General features: G+C 56.0%; 2 protein-coding genes across 2 annotated transcripts; both read left to right on the top strand.

Moving 5' to 3' along the window:
* The first annotated feature begins 6272 nt into the window (after positions 1-6272).
* Positions 6273-13539, top strand: J3D65DRAFT_641175 (polyketide synthase-like protein). Its single transcript, XM_066801865.1, has 3 exons — positions 6273-6820; positions 6872-13070; positions 13123-13539. Exons 1-3 carry the CDS (start codon positions 6543-6545, stop codon positions 13165-13167), a joined length of 6522 nt encoding a protein of 2173 aa, XP_066650143.1. The 5' UTR covers positions 6273-6542; the 3' UTR covers positions 13168-13539.
* Positions 13540-13915: 376 nt separating this feature from the next.
* Positions 13916-15237, top strand: J3D65DRAFT_157156 (prefoldin subunit). Its single transcript, XM_066794135.1, has 6 exons — positions 13916-14179; positions 14232-14354; positions 14413-14524; positions 14589-14687; positions 14743-14868; positions 14921-15237. The coding sequence occupies exons 1-6, from the start codon at positions 14154-14156 to the stop codon at positions 15032-15034; spliced, it is 600 nt and encodes a 199-aa protein (XP_066650144.1). The 5' UTR covers positions 13916-14153; the 3' UTR covers positions 15035-15237.
* The last annotated feature ends 3079 nt before the right edge of the window (positions 15238-18316 follow it).

The raw sequence follows: 18316 nt of genomic DNA on the forward strand, positions 1-18316 counted from the left end.
TCAACTGATTTCTCACAGCAGCGTCTTTGTCAAGCCTCCCATCCGCACGGGGGCTCGGCTCTTTCATCACTGCGAATATGCAATCGGTGCCAACACGGCACCGCCTGTTGCCGCCTTCGATATTTGGCACACACATGTGGTCATGACTTCGGACGCAGTCAGACGGTGACTCGTGCTCCGCGTACTTGGTCACTCGGCATTGACGTCGTCTTCACTGAGCCGCCCGAGCAGGACCACAAAGCCGGTAGCCGATGTGGCTCCATGGCAAGACATGCTGAGGTCTCCCTGTTCACTTGCATGCCGCCGAAGCGCCAAGTTCTGCTTTCGGGTCCCCTCACCCAGAATCAGAGCGGAAGAAGACCGAAAGCGAGCACGAAGATGTTTACAGAAAAAGAAACACGGAAGAGACTGGAGATCGTGAGGCGGGCTGCCAGAAGCGGGTGCTGGAAGACTGGTTACGGAAGGTCATGAATTGATTCTGGAATCTCTGACAAGGACTTCGTTTGACAGGGGCAGGGAAACGGAAGAATTTCTCAAGCTTCTTGTCCTTATGGGCACAGAAGACGCTAACATTGACTAGAACATTCCTTGTCGTCGCGAAGAGCGCAGAACGAATGACGTCAAGCCATTCATTCAGCGCAACAATCAAGGCAGTTGTGATGGGCGCTGAAGTCTTGGTCTCAAAGACCGCATTCCGTTCCCCAGCGGCCTTCATTCTGTTCACGTAGAGGAAATCCGCATTTTCGAGGCCCCAAAGTGTCGTGAAGTTAAGATTTGATTCAAGTCAAGCTATCCCAAAGAAGACGCATATACGTGCGGGAAAGCTATAGACTATTGACACCAGTAGCCCAGTATGGGCCACGTAATCACTTCAATAGCACGCGAACAGGAGAAGAGCGGCGATCGTACTGCTCTCGGGGCCAGCTTCACGAGAATAAAGGCCACCTGTCCCGCGAGCTCTGGTCCCCTTCTTCACTCGTCTTGTCGTCCCAAAAAGCAAAAGTTTAAGCTTCGTCGCGATTCATGCCCGCCCAACGCACCCTGTGGCGCAGGCGTGGCTGGCCCATTCCGACCCGACGTGGAAGACCCTCGCTCGCGTAAGGATGCTAGGACCTACGTCGCTCCGGCTCCATGCTGGGCGCTAGCACGCACGATTCTAATGTATACGACACGGCCTTGGGGACGACATCGCATCCGAGGAGAGCTGAGAGTTGTGCAAAACAAACGGTGTTGCGGGTCATCGAGAAGGGGGCTGACTGTTGGGCGTGAAGTCGGCGTTTTGGAATTGGAAGAGTATGGGATGCTGGACGGTGATGAGGCTGATTCGGGAAGCTTGCGATGGGGTGTTCCCTGCAAGTAATGTGGAGCTTTGAGAGAGAGAGCGTTGAGCGGTGGTCGCTGGAGAAGTTGTCCACTTGGAGATCGACAAAATTGAAAGGGCTTCCCGTGGAGAAACCGGTCTTCGATCTTGATCCTTTGCTGATCTGGTTATCACAGTGCTCTCAGTGTTCCATGGAAATGGGCCTTGCAGATCAAACCTTCACATGAGCTTCAGCAGCAAGAAAACTGGCCACACACATGTTCCAGGTATCCTCGACCACTTTCAAAGCAGCTTTCAACGGCAGGGGGGATTTGGGCTTGTCATGATGTGTGCCAAGGAGATGGGAAAGCTGGCTCTTCTTACCATTGAATGTTTGGAGAGACCGAGGACCAGGTCAAGACCACGAAGCTTGCAATGGGCAAAAAGTGCACGATTCATACTCGTCCCGTGGTGAGTCGCTGGGTTCTCCGTTGAAATTTGACGTGGTGTCGGGAAGGGCCCGTTTCCGTAGCATTGGGGCCGAAGGCCGCTCTAAAGATAGGATGTTCCAGCCGCGAAATTCAGATTCATTTGGAAATCATGGGAGAGAAATCGTTGCAATAATGAGAAAACTTCTGGGAATCGTGATCAGAGCCTCAATCGGGGTTGAATCATGCTTACCTCGATCCACTTGGGAGGATCGATAAGGTGATGCTCCAACCCAAGCGGCTCAGAGAGAGGATGCCAATCTCATTCATCAGCGGCATCCACTTTGACAAGCCGAATCCGCAGAATCCAATTCTTTCTTGGCCAAAGACGTGTCTACTCGGCACGGGATGATTGACGGGTGTCTGTACTGGAAGTACACGCAATGGTTGAGACCCAAACTTTCACCTGCATTAGGCACGCGGGATGTGCGGGGAAGGTCGTAGGACCGTACATGCTAGACTCTACAGTTAACCAAGTTCTTCTTTGAAGGGATTGGTGGATTTCTGCGTTGACGTATCAATCACGGAACCGCGTGGTTGGTACAGCGGCATGTGGGACATGGCCTCGAGGAATCAAGAGTTGCTGAAGGTGTGGGGAGTGCTGTCCTTACAGTTCAGCTCCGCGTGCAAGAGATTGAGAAGAGGTTCGCCGTGAGGGTTTGTTGTGTTGACACTCGGTGGAGTGGTCAGTGCAAGTGGCGAAGAGGATTGTCCATGGAGATGTTGTGTTGAGAGCATGGCCAGAGTCATGGTCTAAATTGACCAACGGATTCAGCCACAAACGCGGATCCAACAAGTAGTGCATTTCTCGAGGGCGGAAGGAATATAGAAAGACGGATTCTATTCTTGGCACAAGTGCCAGCGGGTAGATTCACACCAGTCCGTCCAGTGAGAATCAGTAGGTGGAGTTCCGCAGGGTCCAAGCAACTCTTAGCCGTCGGTCGATATGGCATTGTACGTCTAGGCTGAAACACGTCCTTGGGCGAATCCATTGGATTCCGCAAGGCACAACATGATAAGACCACAGGAACCGAAGCTGTGCCTCCATGAGGCTAAGCCCTGGCAAAGAAATGGCTTTGTGATCGGCAGGATTCAGGTCGGCAGCTCCACAAAAGCCAGCCTTGAGTTGACGTTCCCACGACTGGTGAGCACAGAGTCCGGAGAAAAGGAAGCTAGGGAATTATCCTTGGGTTTCCATATGACAAGACAGGTCAGACTCGGGGGCCATTTGTCAGGTCCGCTGAGGTTATCCGAGACAGTGGAAGGCCGTTGGCCAATCCTGCTGCCACGCCGTCTTTGCAAATCTGGGGTCCCTGTCACACCCCTCCCGTCCTACCAATGCGGAGTAAAATCGAGTGTTGCAAGCGTAGTGGGGACAGTCTTACCGAAGGTCGATGTGAGAGGTCAGGGTACTTGTCCGGCTGGCGAATGCAAAATTCCGAGCATGGTGTTTATCGAGGACTTGCAGACAGATGCATCGCGGAACGACGTTGCATCCGTGGGGCACGAGTTCTAGAGGATGTTGACCAAGACCATTGGCCGCTCAGGTGGTCGTTTTCGTGTTCGTCATGAGTATCAAATGGAGTCATGACGATGATGTGTCGAAGAATGGTATGGTTGGTGTCAGCAACGGCGAGTCCGGCGCACCCCAAGCCAGTCCAGGGAAGCATTCCTGACAGTGAAGGTCTACAACAGGTGAAATGCCACGAATTCGGCAGTTCCCACAAAAGAAAAGTGCGCAGATGGTGTTGTGTCTGCCCAATTCTAGAACGGTCCTGTACCGAAACGTGGACATGCCGTAAGGTGGGTAGCCGGCGCAAAGATGCTGCAAGCAAATGTAGCGCCACTGTAGCCACAAGAAGATTTTCGAGTGAGTCAGCTAATGCGGCCCTGCCTTATCGTGGGACCGTACAGTGCCGAAGATGATCTCAGCTCCGAACATAGCGTTTCCTGCCTGATACGTGGCTGTTGTCTTTTCAATTGGACGTCAAAGCAAGCGGATATTTCCAAATCATGTCCGAAATGTGCAAGGAATACTAGTTGGACGCAGGTGAGCCGGAGAGAAGCTGGCCCCAGACGACAATTGGAAATCAAAGTCGCGTCAGATGATGAATGACCACGGCAGACGGTTTACCAACAACAAACAGACGGACGAAACCGGGACGAGTTGGTAGTGAGGACCCTGAAGATGCGGTGTTTCTGGACTGGAATCTGGAAGAGAACGGGCCAGACAATTGGCGTCTGAGGGGAATCACAAGGTGCTGATCAGGACGGGCTTAAGGCTGGGGCGTGCTGACGTGGAGATGCAAGTGCAAACCCTTGCGTGATGGAAGCGGGTACAGCGACGGCGCGAGCGAGGACGAAGGATAGACGGCAAGGTCAAACGGCAGGGCAGGGCAGGGCAGGGCAGGGCAATGCGGGCGTCGAGGGTGGTGGCGCAACATGAGATTACATGGCGATGCATCGCAATTCGCGGTGAGAGGTGAGGGTGTCAGAGTCGCAAAGAGGAGAGCCCAGGACGGCGGCACCGTCGGACAGTTGGGGTTCCGGCCGCCTCGCTTGATTTTCCCAATCCGGCCTGGCCGAACGACCTCACCCATGCGCCATCGCCTTCCAACACTCACTCTGCTATGCCCATGGCTATGCCCATGGCCCTGCTGTCGACTCGGAGCGTGACCCGGCCCGGACGCTCGATCTGTCCGTGTCGGCGACTCCAGCCAAGACACGTTTGGTGGTTTCTGTGCCCGCGCGACAGGACCTGACGTCTTTGCGTACCCCTTGAGTCGGATTCTGGTCCAGAAACCGCCTCGAGCACCAGCTTTCGACCGCCATCCCTCTGCCCTGCGCACCGCATCGTCGCACAGGGGCCACGGTACGGCCGGCACCAGCAGCCACGGAACTCTGGTCCCCTCAGGCGTCTGACCGAGGATTCGGCAGCAAAACTGGCCCGTATCACTACGACGGGTTGCGGCCTAGGGCAAGAGTCAAGATTGCCGCTTGGGATCCTTCAGCCCCAGTGGCTGCACCTGCGTCGGCGGCGAAGATTTTGCACACATATGCCGCAGAGGCGTTGTGGTGGAGAGGAGCAGGGTCATCAAGGGAATTCGACTCGGGACCAGCCCTAGGCGCGCATGCGCCGAGGTCCCCCTCCAAGGAAAACTCAGAAAAAAACAAATCGAAGACGTCGAGAAGACGCGCATCCCTTCCCTCTCACATGGCGATCGTCCGCCTCCGTCTCCGATTGTGCGGAGGATGAGCGACGGTTCGGAGCTTGCGCAGTGGTGCTGATGGCCCAGGACAGGGGACGGTACAGCGGCAAGCGCCTGTGCAGCCGCCGCCGGTGTCTCGCTTAACCCACTCAATTCACCTACACTCCAGCCTCGTCCCCTGGCCCCCGCCCCCGTCATAGTGGCCGTCGAAAACCGCCACAGCGCCCAGATTTTCCGATTCCCTTACCCCCCGGTCCCGGAACTAACCCCCTTGTAGCCTCCCGCAAGCCCTCGGCTTGGTGCCATGCATGCCCGGCCTTTCAAACATGGAGGGGGGGTAAGCCTGAGGCTCCCCGTGGCGCAGATCGCTAACGGCTTGCTGCTGCTCACCGTCTACTGTTACCATTGCTCGCTGCCTGTGGAGGCCCTCTAACACCGCCTGGACAGCCGCTCGCCAGTTGTGACGCGGTGGCCTACCAGATGCCGCAACATCCATCCCGAACGGCCGGTTTGACTGCACGCAGCCGGTCCCAGCCCCTGGTGTAGACGCCGTTCTGCACGAGGACGCCAGAATCCTGAGCCATACCATCATCGTGCGCGCGGGAAGCCTTCGACGAGCACGCCGTTGGCCCTTGGTTGCTAGTGCATTTTGCTCGTGCAACAAACAACCACTGGGCATTGTCATTTCCCAGAGGAAAGAGTGAAAAAAAAAGGCCCAGAGTCAATCATGGCCTGCAATGTAACTCGGATGACTGAGCACAAGAATCGCTCAGCCAGCTGCAAGATCTGGGGTCCCGCAATGCCCTTGACTTCTGCAAGAGCTAGGATGAAGCAGTAACCGAACGTGTCTGCCTCCTTTGGAACGCTGGCTGACAGCACAGACGGCGGCACATCGCCAGCATCCGGGAGGAGGAGACCCGTAACCCCTGTCAATGTCCGAGGAAACCGGGACGGCGCCTTCACTTCCACGCTCTATCATACTTGCTATCTGTGGTACTAACAATAGCCCTGCTTACCAGCAACACGCGCCACCGTCCTAGCCGCGCACCAACCAGGAAGATGTCTGTTGCATACCTGCCAGTTCCTCACGTCAATCAGTCCTGACTGTGCGTCTTCGGCATCCTGGAAGGCCCAGGCTGCCGGACGGGCTAGCCCGGTCATCGTAGCGATTAGAGTCCAAGCTCTGACTGCTACTGATCAGGGTAGGATTGGAGGTGTGGTGCCTACCTACATATATGCCCTGCCGGCCAACTTGCTTTAAAGCACAACCTCCTCCAGTACCGCTTAGTGGCCTCATAGGACCTCCTCCCTTTACGTCTTTCCCCTCGTAATTCCTGCCTCCATAGAGCATCGGCCAACTCCTGCCTATGACCGACTGACACTGTCTTTCTCTTCCCGTCTTCGACCTTTGCTCAACGACCGATTCTACCAGGCCTCGCTTCATATCGACACTACCTATCCCGTTGATATACTCGGACCTTCTTATAGACCTACCCCTGTAACCTAATTCTAATCCACCCGAACGACACCTACAAATTCGTCATCATGAACATTCTCATCTTCGGCGATCAGACCGCTGATCAGTACCCGCTTCTGCGGAAGGCGGTCCTCCGGAAGAACAACGCCCTCCTCTCGACCTTTTTGGAGCGTGCGAGCATTGTGCTCAGGGACGAGGTTGAACGTCTTCCCCGCCCCCAGAGGGAGAGCATACCGGACTTTCTTTCCGTTTCTTCTTTGGTCGAGGCCTACTATGAAAAGGGTCAGAGGAACCCTCAATTGGAGAGCTGTCTCGTCACCATCGCTCAGCTTTCTCACTTCTTGGGGTACGTCTTTTGCTGCCTGATTGTTTGATATACCCATTCTAACCGTCCCAGGTATTTCGGCGAAAACCCCTCCGAGCTTCCCGTTGCTTCCAACACGAGAATTCTCGGTCTTTGCACTGGCCTCCTCGCTGCGTCCGCGGTGGCCTCTGCCAAGTCGCTGAGCGACCTTTTGCCCCTCGCCGTCGAGGCTGTCCGCATTGCCTTCAGGACCGGCACGTGTGTTGGAACTGCCAAGGCCGCTCTCGAGCATGTCAACGAAACTAACGACAGTTGGTCCACCATCGTCGCGGGTATATCCGAGCAGACCGCAAGGTCTGCGCTCGCAGAGTTTCACCAAGCAAAGGCCATCCCGGCCTCGCACCATGCGTACGTTAGCGCCGTTAGCGTCATGGCCATCACAATCAGCGGTCCCCCTGCTACCACCAGGCGATTCTTCGAGGAGTGTGACGCAGTCAAGAACAGCAACAAGGTGCCTATCCCCGTTTACGCACCTTACCACGCCTCGCACCTGCACAACAAATCCGACATCGACGCCATCCTTGACGGCGATGTCCGCAGGAACTTGGCGCAGTTCCGTCCCAACTGTCTCATTCACTCCTCCACGACGGGCCAATGCCACAACGTCACCAGCACTCTGGAACTCTTCGAGCTTGCTCTCGGCGAGATCCTGCAGGAACCTGTGAGATGGGATCGTCTTCTCGAGGAGGTCGTGTCTCAGGTTACCGCTTTCAGCAAGTCTGAATGCACGGTTACCGCTCTGGGCATCACCAACGTCGCAAACAGTCTTGTTTCAGCGCTCCGCGCAGGTGGCCAAACCTCCATTTCTGGCAGGGATCACACTGCGTGGGCCAAGGCCATCGAGCCCCACGCGGGTCGTACCCAGAACGACAAGATTGCCATTGTCGGTATGGCTGGTCGTTTCCCCAACGCCGCTAGCCATGACGCTCTGTGGGAGCTTTTGGAGAAGGGACTCGATGTTCACCGCGAAATTCCCTCGGACCGTTTCGACGCTGCAGCCCATTACGACCCGACCGGTAAGGGCAAGAACAAGGCCCACACCAAGTTCGGTTGCTTCATCGACGAGCCTGGTCTTTTCGACCCTAGGTTTTTCAACATGTCTCCCCGAGAGGCTGCCCAGACTGACCCTATGGGTCGTCTCGCCCTCACCACGGCATACGAAGCTCTGGAGATGTCTGGTTACGTCCCCAACCGCACTCCGTCCACCAAGCTGCACAGAATCGGTACTTTCTACGGTCAGACCTCCGATGATTGGCGTGAGATCAACGCGGCTGAGAACGTTGACACGTACTTCATCACTGGTGGTGTGCGTGCCTTCGCGCCTGGTCGTATCAACTACTACTTCAAGTTCTCCGGTCCCTCGTACAGCATCGACACGGCCTGCTCGTCCAGTTTGGCAGCCATTCAGTTGGCCTGCACATCGCTCTGGGCCGGTGACTGTGACACCGCTTGCGCCGGTGGTTTGAACGTCCTGACCAACCCCGACATTTTCTCTGGTCTTAGCAAGGGTCAGTTCTTGTCCAAGACGGGATCTTGCAAGACCTACGACAACGACGCTGATGGCTACTGCCGTGGTGACGGCTGTGGTACCGTCATCCTCAAGCGTTACGAGGACGCCATTGCTGACAAGGACAATATCCTTGGTTGCATTCTTGGTGCCGCTACCAACCACTCGGCTGAGGCTGTCTCCATCACCCACCCCCACGCTGGTGCCCAGGAGTTCTTGTACAAGAAGGTCCTCGCCAACGCTGGTGTTGACGCCCACGATGTCAGCTACGTCGAGATGCACGGTACTGGTACCCAGGCCGGTGATGGCATCGAAATGACCTCCGTCACCAACGTCTTTGCGCCCCGCCACCGCCAGCGTCGCCCCGAGCAAACTCTGCACTTGGGTGCCATCAAGGCCAATATTGGTCACGGTGAAGCCGCTTCCGGTATCAACTCTTTGATCAAGGTCATGATGATGCTCAAGAAGGGCGCGATCCCCGCCAATGTTGGTATCAAGGGTGTCATGAACAAGACCTTCCCCAAGGATTTGATCCAGCGCAACGTTCACATTGAGACCCAGCAGGTCGCTTTCCCCAGGAAGGGTGCCGAGAAGCGTAGGGTCTTCTTGAACAACTTCAGTGCTGCTGGTGGTAACACTGCCATCCTCATGGAAGACGGTCCTTTGAGGGAGGCCCCGACTGGTGTGGATCCTCGTGGTTCCCACGTCATCGCCGTCTCCGCTCGTTCGATCGCTGCCCTGAAGCGCAACATCGACCACCTCGTCCAGTACGTCAGCGAAAACCCGGAGACTACCCTCGCCAGCCTTGCGTACACTACGACCGCTCGTAGGATTCAGCACAACTACCGTGTCGCTTTCACGGTCTCCGAGATGTCCAAGGTCAAGGAGGGTCTTCAGGCTCAGATGAAGGACAGCTACAGCCCCATTGCCATGGTCCCTACCAAGACCGCCTTCGCTTTCACCGGCCAGGGCTCTCAGTACACCGCTCTTGGACAGAAGCTGTACCAGGACCTTCGGTCGTTCAAGACCGACATCGACTCGCTCGACCACCTGGCTCGCATTCAGGGCATGCCTTCGTTCCTTCCTCTTTTGGATGGCACTGATGTTACGACTCTCTCCCCCGTCGTTGTGCAGCTTGGAATGGCCTGTATCCAGGTTGCGCTTGCTCGCATGTGGTCCGCTCTGGGTGTCAAGCCTACTGCCGTTGTTGGCCACAGCCTGGGCGAGTACGCGGCCCTGCACGTCGCAGGTGTCATCTCGGCTGCCGACATGATCCTGTTGGTCGGTCGTCGCGCCCAGATGCTTGTCGATGACTGCACCGAGTACACCCACGGTATGCTCGCAGTCAAGGGCAGCGAAGATGCCATCACCGATGCTCTTGGTGGTGATATGATCGAGGTCGCTTGTGTCAACGGCCCTGAGGAGACTGTTCTCTGTGGCACCACTGAGGTCGTCGAGAAGACGGCCGAGGCTCTGGGCGCCAAGGGTTTCAAGTCCACCAAGCTGAAGGTCCCCTTCGCCTTCCACTCTGCTCAGGTCGAGCCGATCCTTGAGTCCTTCAAGGCCGCTGCCGCTGCAGTCACCTTCCAGAAGCCCATCGTCCCCGTCCTCTCTCCTCTCACTGGCGAGGTCATCCGCGAGGCTGGTATCATTGGCCCTGACTACCTGGCCAGGCACGCCCGCGAGACGGTCAATTTCTGGTCCGCATTGTCGACCGGCGAGGAGGAGAAGGTTTTCGACGAGAAGACTGTCTGGGTCGAGATTGGTGCTCACCCAGTCTGCTCTGGCATGGTCAAGAATTCTCTCGAGGGTACCCCAACCACTGCTCCCTCGCTCCGCCGCAACGAGGACCCCTGGAAGACGATCTCCAACAGCCTCGTCACCCTGTACACCGCTGGTGTGTACATTGACTTCAACGAGTTCCACCGCGAATTCAACGATGCGCACGAGCTCCTCACTCTGCCCACGTACAGCTTCGACAACAAGAAGTATTGGCTCGACTACCACAACAACTGGACTCTTACCAAGGGTGATGTCGTTGCTCCTGTCAAGGAAGTTGCGGCTAAGCCTGTGCCCGAGGTCAAGTCCAAGCTGTCGACCACCTCGTGCCAGAAGATCATCAAGGAGGATTTGCACGCCAACTCCGGCAAGATCACCATCCAGTCCGATCTTACGGAGCCCAAGCTTCACAAAGCGGTCAGCGGCCATCTTGTGAACGAGGCCCCTCTGTGCCCGTCTTCGCTTTACGCCGACATGGGTATCACCGCCGCCGACTACTTGTACAAGCAGCTGCGCCCTGGTGCACCCGAGGTTGGCTACAACTTCTGCAAGATGGAAGTGCCCAAGCCTTTGATCGCCAAGCTGCCTCCTCCTCCTGAGGGCCAGTTCCTCAACCTCGAGGCTGAAGCTGACTTGGAGACCAAGGAAGTTACGCTCAAGTTCTACAGCGTCACTCCCGAGGGCGAGAAGATTGCTGAGCACGCCTACGGTTCCGTCATGTACGAGGACCTCGAGGCTTGGAAGGAGGAGTGGGGTCGCACCCAGTTCATGGTCCAGACCCAAATCGATCTCCTCCACCAGAAGCTCCAGACTGGTGCCGCCCACAAGGTTCTTCGTGGCATGGCCTACAAGCTCTTCAAGGCTTTGGTCACCTACAGCGACACCTACCGTGGTATGGAGGAAGTTGTCCTCGACGGCAAGCAGACCGAGGCCAGCTCCATCATCAAGTTCCAGACCAAGCCCGAGGATGGCGAGTTCTACTGCGCTCCTTACTGGATCGACAGCTTGGCTCACATCTCTGGTTTCATCGTCAACGCGTCGGATCTTGTCGACTCTGAGAACAGCGTCTACATCTCTCACGGCTGGAAGTCCGTCAGGTTCATCAAGAAGCTGTCGCCCACTGCCACCTACCGCAACTACGTGAGGATGCAGCCTGCTCCTGGCAACATCTCCCAGGGTGACGTCTACATCCTTGAGGGCGACGAGATTGTCGGTGTTGTCACCGGGCTCAAGTTTCAGAACATTCCTCGTCGCGCCTTGAACGTCATGCTTCCGCCTCCCAAGAAGGGTGGCTCGGCCCCCGTGGCCAGGCCCATCGCTGCCAAGCCTGCTGCCGCTCCCGTTGCTGCCGCCCCCAAGGCCGTTGCTGCTGCCCCGGCCAAGGCTGCGAAGAAGGCTCCCAAGGCTGCTGCTCCCAAGACTTCTACCGGCGTCATCTCTGGCCGTGTCATGAAGATCATCGCCGAGGAGTGTGAGCTTGACATGTCTGAATTGGTCGACGAGGCTGCCTTCGAGAACATGGGTGTCGACTCGCTCATGTCCTTGACTATCTCTGCCAAGTTCCGCGAGGATCTCGACCTCGAGATCAGCTCCAGTCTCTTCACTGACTATCCCACTGTCGGCCAGATGAGGAAGTTCTTCGCTCAGTACGATGGCGCTGCTCCCATTGCCGACTCTGAGGATTCGACCGAGTCCGATATGTCCGACCCGCGCACTCCCGACGAGGACGACTCCGACACCAACCCCAGCTCCGCTCCCAGCGTCGCCGGCGGCAAGGAGGAGTTTGTCGAGGTCAAGATGAAGGAGAGCGTCCAGGTTACTTCCGGCTCCATCAGCCTCGCCCGTCAGATCATCGCCGAGGAGATGGGTGTTCCATCTACCGAGATCGGTGACCAGGCTAGCCTCAGCGAGCTCGGCATGGACTCGCTCATGAGCTTGACCATTATGGGTGCTCTTCGCGAGCAGACGGGCGTTGATCTTCCTTCGACCTTCTTGACTACCAATGACACCATTGAGGACATCGAGAATGCTCTTGGTATGCGTTCCAAGACCACTACCGAGAAGGTGCAGGTTGAGGCTGCTGCCAAGGTCGAGAAGAAGAGTGCTCCCAAGCCCAAATCTCGCAAGCCCTCCTCCAAGTCTCCTCAGCTCTCCGAGGTGAACAAGAAGCTGATCCCGCCTACCTACGACTTGTCAAAGTACCCGGCTGCCACTTCTGTTCTTCTCCAGGGTAACGCGAAGATTGCGACCAAGAAGCTCTTCTTCCTGCCTGACGGTTCCGGTTCTGCCACCTCGTACATCTCCATCCCCAACTTGTCGCCCGACTTTGCCGTGTACGGACTCAACTGCCCGTTCATGAAGAAGCCTGAGCAGTGGACTTGTGGCGTGGAGACGGTTACCGCCATCTACATTGCTGAGATGAAGCGTCGTCAACCCGAGGGTCCCTACTTCGTTGGTGGCTGGTCTGCTGGTGGCGTCCTCGCCTACGAGGCCGTCCAACAGTTGCTTGCCTCAGGTGACAAGGTCGAGAAGCTTCTCTTGCTTGACTCTCCCTGCCCCGTCGATCTGGATCCTCTCCCCGCCCGTCTGCACCACTTCTTTGACTCGATCGGTCTTCTCGGTACTGGCAAAGCCGGTGGTACTCCCGGCTGGCTTCTTCCTCATTTCGCCTCCGCTATCAAGGCGTTGAAGGAGTACAAACCTGTCCCGATGCCTAAGGACTCTGCGCCAGAGACGTACGCGATCTGGTGCACTGATGGTGTCTGCCCCAACCCCGATGACCCGCGCCCTCCTCCTGCTGAGGATGAGGATCCGGCTCCCATGAAGTGGTTGTTGAACAACCGCACCGACTTCGACCACAACGGCTGGGGTCAAATCATACCCGTGGAGAAGATGAAGTTTGGTGTGATGGGTGGAAATCACTTCACGATGATGAAGGAGCCTTACGTAAGTCGCCTTTACTCAATTTGACATTTTCAACTCGCTGACATTATCATAGGCTGAGAAGCTTGGTGAGCTCATCAGGACCGGTCTTGACTGTTAAGAATTCAAAGTTGGCGTGAGCGCATTCTTTCTTTGGGATATTCACAACGGCGTTTGATCTTTTTGTGCAAACCTTGTCTCTTTTGTTGTCACGAGTAAAGAGCGACGCAGGCTCTTGACCTCACGACATGATGGCCTCAACGGTAACATTTCCTATATCTTGTCATATCGGTGTTTTGCTTTATACACGGTTTTAGAGTTGGCTGGTTCAATGGGTAAGCAAATTGGGAGCGATGTTTGGATACACCTGTTTTTTTCTTTCGTTTCCTTCTTTCGTTTGGAACACTGGCATTTACATTTCCTTTTTGGAAGACGCATTAATGTACATAGAGGGTGAATCGGATATCATCACAACATCACAACAATCTTCCACTGTCAACCTTTGTGCTACTTGACTTGAGTGAATGATGCAGTGGCTTTGCAAAAGTAAGCAAACGCCGAAAGGGTTCGGAGTGTAGAATGATGGATAATCACACCAAGCCACTGTATCACAGCGCCGTGGTGGCGTCATGTCAGACAGGGTGCCATAGCCGCCACAGAGTCAGAGCGCAGTGGTGTGCTGGTGTCGGACTTCCTCCACCGGAGTCCGGTGCAAGATCGACAGCCGAACGCTTTATTTGGCAACCGAGACATGACAGTCGATGCAGTGTGGAGAGAGCCAAATTTGCCATCTGACGTGATCGGACAGCCATGTACAGAGCGGGAGCTCCGTCAGCACAACAATGACATTGTCAAGGACGGTGAGGCTTATGTTGGCAACACAAGAGTTGCGGTGCCTTTAGAGTTGAGATCTGCAGCAGGGAACTGGCCTTGAGGACAGCCAGGGTGTGTGGACTCCAGCGCACCGCCACAAGCCATTCCTTTCACCGCCTCACAGCCACAAGAGCTGGATCCGGACTTTGACCGAGTGCCAAGCATTGGGGCATCCAGGTGGGCGGCGCCCCTCCAACCAACGCGCCAGACCACTGCTACGACGCGTTTTCAATCATGGCCACGACCGCCGCGGGTGCTATGTTAGTAGCTACTCCTCCAACGTGTCGGATCGCGAACTGATTGCCAGAACAGCAAAGATGCACCAACCAACCCCCGCGGCATTCCCTTTGCCCCGTTCGTCGACAAGGTCGAGGACTACTGTTCCTCGCGCGCCGATGTCGAGCCAACCCTCAAGAGCTTCCAGGAGATGATCTCGTGCGCCTTCAATCCTGCACTCCTTGCAAATTGGCTGCTTACACAATTTCGCGCCTAGAAAATACCAGTTCATGGAGGTCAACACACAGCGCCGCGCAGCCGGCCTCAAGGACAAGATCCCTGACATCCAAAAGACACTGGATACGGTGCAGTTTCTCAAGACGAGAAAGGTAGGGTACTTCAGAGAGCAAAGGTGCCGTATTGTGGTCCAAAGCTGAGGCGAACGCACAACAGCCGGATTCCGATCCCATCGAGACGACGTTTGAGCTCAACGACACGCTCTTCGCCAAGGCACAGATCCCGCCTACCGACGAGGTGTATCTCTGGCTAGGAGTGAGTGGATACCCAGGTCGGACACGGGGAGGTCATTGACAAAATACCCGCGCAGGCGAACGTCATGCTGGCATATCCCATCCCGGAGGCAGAGTCGCTGCTCGATGCCAAGTTGAAGGCGGCGCAGCTGAGCCTTTCCAACTGTCATGAGGATTTGGATTTCCTGAGAGAGCAAATTACGGTGAATACCCTAGTGAATGATGGCAAGGGACTTGGCTAACAGAACTGGGCAGACCCTCGAGGTAGCTACAGCGCGTGTTTACAACTGGGACGTCCAGCTACGACGCAAGGAAAAGGTTGATTACGGGGATGCTGGCGGCAACAAGGACGCTACCAAAGCGTCATAAACTCCCCAGATATGGAAATGAAAAAAAAAACTCCCTTGAAAATCCGAACTCCGAAATCCTGATCCTGGTGGTGCATAACACTTCAATACAAAGACCTCCCACAATTCAATGGTCCGAGTCCTCGGAGCCGGGACAATATCTGGCCGCGACATGAGGCGATGGGTACGATGGCCCAGCGGAGCTTTTGGTGCTCGGCCGAGGACGCCGGCAAGAAATCTGATCTATTCCCAAGACGCGCTTTGCGTCATGCCGGAGCAGGGAACTGACGATTGCTTCTGGACCTAAAATCGTTTCAACGTGTCTCCCGCTCCCTGCTGCCTGGCCTCGGAAGCCTTTCCAAACTCGCGGGTGTTCGTCAGGAAGGCTCATGAAACGGCAGCCTCAACACCCGCCGCACGTACCCCCATGACGCAATTCCTGCCCTTTCAAGACGTCTTCCCAAAGGGCACTTCGGCTCATTCGGCTCGTACCGCGCTTGTCGCAGGTTACGGGTGTTCCCATGCGTCCCCTCTGCCGTCGTCCTGGCTCTCCAAACGCGCGGGTGCCTGCCCACTACGTCGTTTCCATCAGGGCCCTCGTCTCAGGCGGTTACGGCAACAAGCGACATCCGCTACGCGCTGGGGTACGCTTGCCTTGACCAACTATGCAAGAGGTAATCAGTTTCGTGATGCTGACATGGTCGTCACTGTGCGTTGGCCACCTTTTGACGCGAGGCTTCTCCAAATGGTTGCAAGACGACCGTCACAAAATTCAGCTTCTTGAGGCCCGAAGTGTCGAAAACGCTTGAAAGCGAGCGTTCCTCCTCTCAGCTCCGGCTGGCTTTGCATAAGGAGCATTCAAGCGCCAAGTCTTGCACAGACCCACCTGCCTTACAGCGGGCCGCTAGAGGCGGATCGCGGATAACCCCCTTCTGCACATCCATGACAGTCCGCTCGTTTCCTGAGAACCTGCTTATGAATCTGATGGTTTTATCTACTGATCTGCCGCGGCGCCATTGGACCCTGGCGTAGGCTTCCCCAACACCACAGCTTGAACTGCGTCTAACCCCTTTTGGGTTCTCCTCGCGAGTATGCGCGCTCTGCACATCTCGGCCTCGGACTGGAGGATTCTTCGCATTTGGGTCATTGGAAATATCCTTGCGCGTTGGCTCCGCGCCGTTTCCTTTCCTTCCCGTCTGCTCGCAGCTCGCCCTTTGCTTTCGGACCAGCAAGTCTTCCGGGCAACCGACATCTTCGCAACTTGAGTGCCTGCGAGACTGCGGCGGCATGCATTATGCGTGCTCAAGGACTGGGGCTCGCCATGAGTTCTTCAGTGCCCGAGAACCGGCATCCCGATGCCTCTGCCAAAGTAGGCGAGGGCACGTTGAGAGAGGCGAGAGCCGAAAGGCGAGATCCGTCGTCGGCTCTTCAATCGCTAGTCGGTCGCGCAGGCCGTCAAAGGGTACTCCTTCTACGGGAGCAGCAGCGGCAGATCGTCGATCGCGCGCGGCTCGCTGCCAAGGGGTAAAAGCAGCTTTTGCTTCAGAGGCATGCTTCAGGGCAGACACTCCTGTGAGCACACGGGGCCAGTAGTTATTGTCGGCCTACTTTTTATTGGTGTACGTCGGCGGAGCGCCGCTCGCACCTGTTGGGGGTGGATACCGAAATTGCAGGTTGCTCGTCGTTGTCTCTGCGTACGACGGTGTTGAGGATCGCGAGTCTGTTGCGATCTCGTCCCAGGTCGCGCCTTGGATAACGCTACGGGCGTTGTCTAGGGAGGCGACTGTCACTCCATCGCCGACTGTAAAGAGGCGATTTGAATTCAGGCGCTGGTCAGCCACATTGATGTGGTGGTGGCTGGCGTGCGTGTTGGCGACGAAGGAGGCGCTGCCTCCAGAGTGGATCGCGTGCCCTTTCACTTCAAGAGTTGCGGCGATCGAGCAGCCTTCCAGACAGCGTCGCCACAGCATGAATCCCCATGGTTCCAAACTTCAAGAGCCTTAGCTCTCAAAGTGGTGGCTGCCAACGCTTCTTTCTCTCCTCTCTCCCGAGTCCATCCCCTCAATCACGCGCTCGCCCAGCCCAGCCCGCGCACTCCAGACTCGCAATCTCCACCTCTCGCGCTCAATCACCCTCACGTGCACCATACGACATGACACGTATGCTTCCACCATCACTCATCATCCATAAGCAAGTCACGTTCTGGAAGGGGGCAATCAGTCCAGATAGCCTGAATGAAGCCATGAAGCCACTACCACCAATATCCACTCCCGCTCCATCATGTCCCGTCACAGAATTGACGCGTTGTTGCTGCTCAAGTCACAAGTCAGCTTTGCGTGTGCCTCTTTGGGCCAATCGCTGCAGCCGGCTGATCAGACGGCAGCCTGTGCATGAAGATTGATCGTGGTGGTATTTTCTGGAAGCCCTTGGGTCGGCGGTGGTGCTGTTGGTGGTGGCTGGACCACTGAACTGAAGCGTTCGTCCGCTCGCTATCTGGAGCGTGCTTTGTTGCCCCGCAACGATTGCTGTGACGTGGAGTGGCTCGTCGCGGCGTCGCGTCTTTTCTGGTAGTGGTTTTGGATGGGTTGCGTTAGTGAATGAACGCTCCCTAAGGTAGGCGCGACTGCGGTGAAGTATGACAGCTCCCCGAGCGTAACTGCGGTAGTAGATGGATGCTCCTTGGGCGTAGGTGCCTGGTTGTCTGGCTGTGCGTTTAATTCTAGAGATTCGGTAAAAAGCGATGCTGTTGCTGTTGCAGTCATTCCCCGGAATCTTGCGGTAGATGCCTAAAAAGGCTGTAATCCGCTGCTTTTACTGTTATATCTCCTCGCTAAAGGTAGAGACCAGGGAAGAGTCGTAGACTGATTTGTTGTGTGCGGACTCACCTACTGTCGCTTAGGGTGCACAAGCGATAGATAGACAGCACATGGCCGAGCAAAATATGAAAGTGATAGTTCATGCAAGCCGCAGGCAGGAGACAGACTGATGTATCCTGAAGCCTGTTAGACAAAGCAGAGGCTTTGCTCAAGCCATTCTGAATGACAGCTGCCAGTCACCTTCGACTAGCGCCATCAAACCCATCTCCTCAGCCACCCAACCACCCAACAGCGATAAAATGGCATATCCGAAAGATCAGAAAAAGAATGCTGGTCGGCATTTGACGAGTAAGGGATTGGGACCCCGGGCTCCTGCCTTGCGGAGCTCTCCAACAAGGCAGCCACTGATTGCGGAGTTTTCCAAACAACCAATACGCTACCGCAACTTTGCAGACTTAGAAGCTCATCGTCGTTGGGTAGATGGTGAG

The sequence above is a fragment of the Phyllosticta citribraziliensis genome (assembly GCF_038025025.1).
Source record: "Phyllosticta citribraziliensis strain CPC 17464 chromosome Unknown J3D65scaffold_15, whole genome shotgun sequence".
In the NCBI taxonomy this organism is placed as follows: Eukaryota; Fungi; Ascomycota; class Dothideomycetes; order Botryosphaeriales; family Phyllostictaceae; genus Phyllosticta; species Phyllosticta citribraziliensis.

What these genes read in the sequence shown, in the direction of transcription:
- J3D65DRAFT_641175 (XM_066801865.1), top strand. Translation starts at nt 6,543, where the DNA reads ATGAACATTCTCATCTTCGGCGATCAGACCGCTGATCAGTACCCGCTT. An exon ending in CAGCTTTCTCACTTCTTGGG is followed by an intron (nt 6,821 to 6,871) that starts GTACGTCTTTTG and finishes TAACCGTCCCAG; the next exon opens with GTATTTCGGCGAAAACCCCT. An exon ending in CGATGATGAAGGAGCCTTAC is followed by an intron (nt 13,071 to 13,122) that starts GTAAGTCGCCTT and finishes ACATTATCATAG; the next exon opens with GCTGAGAAGCTTGGTGAGCT.
- J3D65DRAFT_157156 (XM_066794135.1), top strand. Translation starts at nt 14,154, where the DNA reads ATGGCCACGACCGCCGCGGGTGCTAT. An exon ending in ACGACCGCCGCGGGTGCTAT is followed by an intron (nt 14,180 to 14,231) that starts GTTAGTAGCTAC and finishes TTGCCAGAACAG; the next exon opens with CAAAGATGCACCAACCAACC. An exon ending in AGCTTCCAGGAGATGATCTC is followed by an intron (nt 14,355 to 14,412) that starts GTGCGCCTTCAA and finishes TTTCGCGCCTAG; the next exon opens with AAAATACCAGTTCATGGAGG.